The 8,445-nt window shown below is 41.5% G+C and overlaps 1 protein-coding gene across 1 annotated transcript in view; it reads right to left on the bottom strand.

The window, feature by feature from the left end:
• Positions 1-3,521: 3,521 nt before the first annotated feature.
• The window catches only part of LOC308304589 (uncharacterized protein), a 97,050-nt gene continuing 92,126 nt past the window's right edge, over positions 3,522-8,445 (bottom strand). The window contains exon 11 of the mRNA XM_080749217.1: positions 3,522-4,255. Within this exon, the coding sequence (XP_080605343.1) occupies positions 4,076-4,255 (180 nt within the window). The 3' untranslated portion in view covers positions 3,522-4,075. The remainder of the gene's footprint in view (positions 4,256-8,445) is intronic.

The raw sequence follows: 8,445 nt of genomic DNA, 5'->3' as shown, positions 1-8,445 counted from the left end.
TATTTAAAGATGGGGGTCCGTGGCCAAATACATATCATTTTGTGTTTTCATTTTGCCATGAAATAGTTTGAGCACCACTGATATAGCAAGTTGTTTTTCAGAAAAATGTTTGGCCTTAGAAGATTCGTAGAATCGGCCTCTGAATGGGTTAACGCAGAGAGAAGTCACCTCACCTCCAGAGTCTGGTGCCTCTGAATGGGTTAACGCAGAGAGAAGTCACCTCACCTCCAGAGTCTGGTGCCTCTGTGATGAGAGGTTTCCTCTTGGGTGGAAGGCGTGCGACAGCTGCTGTTGTTTGCGGTGGCTGCAGACAATTACGTTGTTTTATGTGTCGAGCTTGAAATCTTTCCAATCTTAAGTTTTTTTTTTCCTTCCTCGGGACCAGACTTTTCATCAAGGTCTACCTGATGAATGAGAAGATACCTCAAGAGAAGCTGAAGCAGAAGAAAAAACAAAGAAAAAAACAAACTGTGTAGAGAGGAGAGGCACATGTCAACTTGATAATGTTAGTGTCTTTAATCCATTTAGAACGGGTACACATTATTTTGTATCATTATTTTATGCTTTAACTATTGAAAAATAGCAGATATAAAAGCTCACAGCGCGGCACCGAGTGCCGTGCTGCGAGCTTGTAGATCTATTTTTAAAAAATCGTGAAAATTAGAATTTTGACCCGATTCTATAAGTGTCTTTTGAATCCTTTGAAGATCTTTTGAAAAACGTATGTTTCTGTGTCAGCAATCTGGCCGGCCATCGTCAAAGAAAAGGTCCTTTTCACTTGACTGGAGCTCAGTTAGTCTGTTCTTGAGAGACTACCATGTCAGTGGTTCTCAAACCTTTTCATGTGAAGGACCACGGACCACGGACCTGCAATATTCAGTTCCAGGGACCACCCAGAAGCAAAATTTGAGTTACAAACATTTGCTTTGTGTGCAAAGATTTGCACACATTTTCACGACTTTTTCAAAAATAGCAGATCTACAAGCTCGCAGCGCGCTGTGAGCTTGTATATCTGCTATTTTTCACTGGTTAAAGCATTCAATAATCATAGGCCTAAATGGGTTAAGATTCCAGCAGGGAACCTTGTTACGCAAATGATATTGCATGATGAGGTGTCCCGGAAGATTATGGATGAGGCAGAGGTAAATGACCGTGCAACTTTACTAAAGAAGCAAGACTAAAGGACCTCACACAACTACAGTGTAGTTACTTTGTGCGATTCATTCACATTAGTTTGAACTGCTGTTGTGTCATTGAGTAGGCCTACATCCACGCAGAACACAGATATAACGAGGCGATAATCAGTGGTGTAAAGTAACAACTAAGTATAATTAATCAAGTACTGTACTAAATTGGAGGGATTTCCAGTACTTTTACTTCTACTCCGCTACACATAAGAGGCAAATATTGTACTTTTACTCTACAATTATTTTAAACCTTTAGTTTCTAGTTACTTTATCCACAAGTTTCCGCGGGAGTTTACTGGAGACTATCAGGACCAAACTTCCGGGTTTAACAGCAGACATACAAGCTCACGTCGCGTCGCAGATGCAACCCGTTGTGAGCTTGTAAATCGGCGGCGGAAGATCGATGCAGACGTTTGCGCAATGCACTATGGGGCGTAGGAAACTCGTGGATAGATTTTGGTTATTACAAAACATACACTATCCACTTCAGCCCTATATACATACAATGAGTCTCGATGCGACGCATTGTGAACGTGTAGATCTGCTATTTTCAAAAGATTTGTTTTAAAAATGTCACATTCTGCATAATGAGTATTTTTACTTTTTGTAATTAAAGTACATCTTGATACCAATACTTTTGTACTTTTACTCAAGTAAATTCTTTATTCCGAACGGTTACTTGTAACAGAGTATTTCTACATTGCAGTATTGATACTTCTACCACTTTTTGAGTCGGTTATTGTTGAGAAATAAACCCAGACAGAAGGGATTTGACAGCCGCATAGCATCAATTATGACACACTTATTGCACGGCTACTTAATAAATTAATATATTGACCAAAAGTAACAAAAAAGTACTTCATTGCTTATGGTTGCTTACGGCTGCCTCGGAAAACAACATGAAATGTTGATGAAATAGAATACATTTTCGGTAACTGCATTGTCTATTTCTCGCTTCAAATGTTGCGTTTTCAAAAACATTCTCAAGAGCATCGTTTAGCTGTAAATGTCATTGTGCGTTGAATACGGCACAAAATCAAGCAGTGCAGCAGGTTGATTAAACAGCGGTCTGTTATTGAGTTCATCCGTCATTATCCAGAAATAACACACCACTGAATTCATTGATAGACCAATCAGAATCAAGCATTCAACCAAGCTGTAATAAAGCAATGTAATCATTTTTAAAACCAGAGATTATGAGCTTACTCAAGATCGATGGGAAATATGAGCTTGTTCAAGGAGCGTAAGCGTGTAAAAGCCCCACCAGCAGCCGCTGGAGAGGCCATGTTGCTCGTTGCACCCAACTGGTTAAAGAAGATTTCTTTTTTGGCCTGAGAGTGCTGCTAGAGCAGAAATGATGATTTAGGTGGGGAATACAATCACATGCAGCTTGTTGTGTGTACTTAGGCGACAATAGACGGCAGCTAACTACCCACTGTACGTGACTCGTCAACCCCCTGTCTATCTATCTAGGTCCTCAACACAGCCAGCTCTTTTCCCCTGTTTGCAGACTGCATGTTGCTCGTGGGAATAATTACAACATGGAAACGTTCAAGAAAGAAAGAAAAAAAGAAAATATATCATGACTGAGAAGTGAGTTTCATAATCATTTCCAACTATTCATGAGAAAAGGAATTATCATTCGTTCGCTCGCTGTTTGCCGTCTGTGCAAGCAAGCGTTATCTATAATGAACATAATCAGTGTGACACTGATGAGTTGGTGCTGAAACGCGTTTGTTTTTTTTGTTCACAATAAATGGAAGATGATGGATCCATCCAGTGAGTGCTGGTGGTCTGATTGTTCCATTACTTGTCACAGCCGTGCTCGTGACGAGAGCTGTGTGCGCTCCTACCATCTTGATAAAAAAATGTGGGGCAATTGTGTACCCTACATTTACAATGTGTTCTCTCAGTTCTACAAATTGTGTTGCTTGTTACATTTCAAATGCTTTATTCATGGAAAGTGTGGGACTATCAAAGCGGCCAAAATGCCCTTTTTTAATCTCTCATCACAACTTTCTATAGCTCATAAATGCTTGCTAGGCAATCCTCTTTATAAGAGTTTCACAACAGTTACACAACAAACCAATAACACACTTCCTAGGGAGGCCGAGTGGAAAAAATATATATTTTTTAATTACGGTACTTTGTTTTGTTCATAGAAGGGTTAGATTCTAGGGGAAATAATGATGATACTAATAATAATACTGGGAGACACTAGAATATACTAGTAGCAGATGTCAGCAATTATTAGTAGATACTAGCAGATATTAGTAGATAACAGGAGAGGAGTCCAGGATGTGAAAGATTGTGATGTTTTATAAAATGGCGAAACACAGAAAAGGCACTTCTGAGGATACACTGTAGAAATAATAACACTGCCAGAGGGAGAGAAAGACAGAGAGGGAAAGAGAGAGAGAGAGAGTGTGTGTGTGTGTGTGTGTGTGTGTGTGTGTGTGTGTGTGTGTGTGTGTGTGTGTGTGTGTGTGTGTGTGTGTGTGTGTGTGTGTGTGTGCGTGCGTGTGTGCATGGATTAAAGCAAAATAATAACTCACGACTGAAAAAAAATGTGTAAGTCCTATTATGCGATTTGTGAAACATGGAAAGGAGACCCCCCACACTAGAACTGTTTCCTAAACAATTAACACTGTGTAAAATTATAATGTTTTTGTCATATTTTTCCTGCTGTTCTACATACTGTTATAGTGTGTGTGTGTGTGTGTGTGTGTGTGTGTGTGTGTGTGTGTGTGTGTGTGTGTGTGTGTGTGTGTGTGTGTGTGTGTGTGTGTGTGTGGGTGGAGACAGAACATGGTAAGATGAAGTCAAGACAGGGAGTGTGAAAGAGAGATAAAAAGAACAACAGAGGGAGTGAGAGGAGTGGGTGTCAGTCAGTGTTCCATGGGTGCCTCGTTTCCTTCCTCCTCCTCATCGCTGTCTGGCTCATAGTCTTCGTCGTCGAGGGCGGGGTCACCCTCCTCTTCCTCTTCTTTCTCTCCTCCCAGCTCTGACAGCAGCTGCTCCACGTGCTCCAGCATGGGCTGATCGTCACAACGCAGCTTACTGTACAGCTGCACACACACACACACACACACACACACACACACACACACACACACACACACACACACACACACACACACACACACACACACACACACACACACACGCACGCACGCACACACACACATTTACATTAGTAATTTATCCCATTAAGAGTCGAGGCCGATTCTACTAAATGTCTTCTAAACCGATGTCTTCAAAGGGCCGATGCATACTCCACTTTTAGAGACGTTTTTATTTCGGTTCGGTTAACGGAGTCACAAAATCTCGGTGGCACCGAACAACCAAATTAATGGTGGTGCCCACCCCCCCAAACCTCTGAATAACGTCATATTGTAGTTTGGACAGAGCTGAATCAAAATAAATTCATCTCTAAAAGTGGAGTATGAATCGGCCCTTAGACATCAATCCATGTTGCGTGTGTGGCGTATGCGGGCCACCGACCGAACGGCACAACCTCTAGGCCAGTGGTTCTCAAAAGTTTATTTTCACTTACCCCTGTAATTCTGAGAGTGTACAAATGGAAACAAATGGGACGCGAAAGGATCCATTTGGAACCCCCTCAGGGAACCATGAGGATCCATGGATACCACGTTAAGACCCACTGCTCTAGGCATGTGACAGGTCACATTGTTAGAGGTGATACACCATGCATTTAAAAAGTATTTATGTCATATTGTTTATGTCCCAAAAACGTTTTTCAAAAGGTTTGAGGCTAAATTACCACTCCTGAATAGAGAGCCTCTCATTTTTGAATGGCTCTCAGAGCATTTTCAGCTGCAGTACCACCTTTGGCCTGAACTGCGCCCCCCCCCTCAAAAATCGTTTTGAAAAAAAAAAAAAAAATCATTTTAAAAAAAATATATATATATTTTTGAAAAAAAAAAAAAAAGAAGAACTTCAGAAACGGCCGTCGCTGACTTCAGCGACGGCAGCAAATCTGGACAGCCTGTTTTGAGTGGGATGCTTTTAACCTCCGCCTTCCCAAAACCAGAGAAAGACACAACGGTCAGAAATGGGACTTTGTGGACCGGGTTAACTCGTCATCGTCGTCGTCGTGTTCAATTCAAGGTTTTCCATAGACTTCATTACTGTAAATCTAAACTTGCCACAATTTACCCTGGAATTGACGACAAGTGCGATAGATGCGCCTTATCACCGGCAACTCACACTCATATGTTCTGGTCCTGTCCCAGACTGGTACACTTTTGGACTGAAATCTTTGAAGTGCTATCTGAGGTATTCTCGGTTCATTTGGAGCCCTCTCCCCATATTGCCATTTTTGGAGTACCGACGGATTTTCAAATCATGACCACAAAGAAATTGAACATATTGGCATTTGCCACCTTAATAGCAAGACGTAGAATACTGCTGGGGTGGAAATCACCAACGCCCCCCCCTCAGTCGCTATGTGGCTCAAAGATATGAGTTTCCTAAACTTGGAAAAAATCGAATTTTCACTCAGAGGCTCAGTTGAGAAATTTTTCTCCTATTGGCAACCGTTTATTAACTATTTCGAGAACTTGGAGGCACTCCCAGCAGATCAGCCTATGCCATAGAAATGCTCATTGGTCTGTTCAGTATATGTTTAGTCAAATATAAGGAATATACATTGTGTAGGGACAGGAGCTGTAAATGTTCCGCCAACGCAGTACCTGTCTAAAAACTTGATGAAGATATGTGTGTATCGATACTATCGAATAGTTCAACCCACTGACGACTTTACTGTGAATGTATGTTCTTTTTTTTTCTTTTTCTATTCACCTTAAATGTTCTGTGGACTGATAGGACAATGACGACAATGGGGGGGAGGGATGGGTTGGGGAGAAAAAAGAAAAAAGAAATGTCTTGATTATACTGCAATGATGTAAATCCGTTGTTTATTTGACGTTGACGTGAATAAAGATATTCTTAAAAAAAGGCCAAAAAAAAAAGAAAAAAAAAAAAAAAAAAGAAATGGGACTTTGTGAGGATAGAAGGTGCTAGTGGGACCCCAAAAAAGGTTTTAAAATAGGAAAAGTTAAATTTCATGGTGTATCACCTTTAAGCAACGATTATTGTTTGTTGTAGTCTGCCCGACCACCCACCGCCCGTCCGCAATTTGATATAAGATAGGAAGGTAAAATACAACGCATTTTAATGACAAATATTGTACTTTTGACTCCACTACATTTCTATGAAGGTTGCCATGACTTTTAACTCATTTAGTGCCTATCCCGAACATGTTCGGGATATTTTCAGTCCAATACAATTTTTTTTTATTAATTGACTTACCCTGAGCTGCTTGTATAGTCGTGGGTGGTCCTGGCTCGTCCTACGCTAGCCAGCTAGCTATTTTACATGGTCCGACGATATATTCCATTAAAAATGGTTTAAAATACATTTTTGAGACCCCCAATGTTCACCAAATGTTCAGCGCCGCTTCCGGAACGTAGTCCAGTGTGCCTATCCCGAACATGTTCGGGATATTTAATGAAATGAATAAAATGATCCGAGGCCTTCTGAAGCCTGGGCCTAAATGTAAAATCCAGTGGTCCAAATCCTGGGGAAGCCATGCCGGCCGTGAGCCGCGAACGTAGCCGCGAATCGCCGCCGAATCCAATGAAAAACCACATCTTTGGAGGCCCATATCTCTGGATTGTGTTTTTAGGGATGCGCGCCGAGGTTTATTTACGGCGAAATCGCCTAAAAATGATCTTTAAAATGACTAGATGGGAATAGCTATTCTGTTAGCATTAACATCCGGGACCTTTCCATGATGTGCACGAACGTGAGCACGCGCGTCACTGCAACGTGAGCCCCTGGATGCTGAAGCGTTCGCCTATGGGAGAAAGTCTGGCATTCCAACGGTGCCATCTAGGGGCTGGCACTGGAAGCGTTAAGCAACGCAACTGTTGATACTCCACCAACGTACTTACTGTAAGTAACAGTACTCAAGTGGACTTCGTTTGACAAGGCGGATAATTCTCACCACTAGAGACCTGCTTAACCTCATTTGAAATGGGCAGCGCTGCTACACAGTACAAGTCATTCTGCTGTATGCTGTGCATTTAGCAGATGTTCTTGTCGAGAGAAACTTAAAAGTCAACAACCAACAACAGCGTGGTAAGAAGTTATGTGCTACAAATAGGGATATGGGTTGGGGGCGGCCATGCAAGGGTATCCTCTGATCCTCTGCCTCCCAGAATAATACCTCCCCTCTGGTGGCTACAGCCGCCCCACATAAACACATGGATGTTTTTCAGGACACGTGTACTCAGGGAACCCCACAAAGACCGTCCGGACGGAACTGGCTGGAGGAAAAATAGCTTCCTATTAACCCATTAAGACCTTAGACTGATTTTACAAATGTCTTTTAAAAAGTATTAAAAAAAAGAAAGAAAAAAAAAACATGTTGCTATTTCAGTGGTTCTCAAACTTTTTCATGTCAAGGACCCCCCAAAATGATATGTATTTGTCTGCCCCCCCATCTCAATATATATTGTTCCAGGAGCCACCATGCAGTGGTGTAAAGTAAGTAAATCTACTCAAGTACAAATTTTCAGTACTTTTGCTTCTACTCCACTACATTTCAGAGGCAAATATTGTACTTTTACTCTACTAGAATTTTTAGAAAACGTCAGTTACGAGTTATGTTGTAGATTTGTATTATTTTGGATTTCATTGGACATACTTCAGTAAAGTAAAAGTATTTCAAAACTGTACTGTACAGTATACTTGAGTAAATGTACGTGTTACTTTACACCACTGCCCCGGTGGACACATCCAGCACCCACTCCCTCCAGTGGGTCCTCTCTTGGGGAATGGATCACCCGCCCCCCAGATCTTCATAACAGCAATTCCGTTCTATGAACCGTGTCACAGGAAAATGGTCCTCGGGTGATGTCAGAATCCCTTTGACACAACCCTATATGATGCAGAATGTGCTAGCTATATACAGTATATAATGAGTACTGTAATGGCCTTATGTCAGCTTGTAGACTGGCATTCTTCTCCTCTATTATTTTGTCCTACTTAGAAGTACAGGGTGTAATCTTATATGCTGCATTGCAGAGTTATACTGTACGCATTATGTATCAAGACAATGTGATGTAAGACAATGCATAAACATGACATACCCGTAAATTCTCTTATAGGAACCCGGGCTATTATTTGTCTCAAGAGTAGCGGGCACCAGGCTCTTGTTGGAAGCAGGACA

Source organism: Nannobrachium achirus, assembly GCF_963921795.1.
Source record: "Nannobrachium achirus genome assembly, chromosome: 2".
NCBI classification, from domain to species: Eukaryota; Metazoa; Chordata; class Actinopteri; order Myctophiformes; family Myctophidae; genus Nannobrachium; species Nannobrachium achirus.
This window is presented reverse-complemented; position numbering and strand designations above follow the sequence as displayed.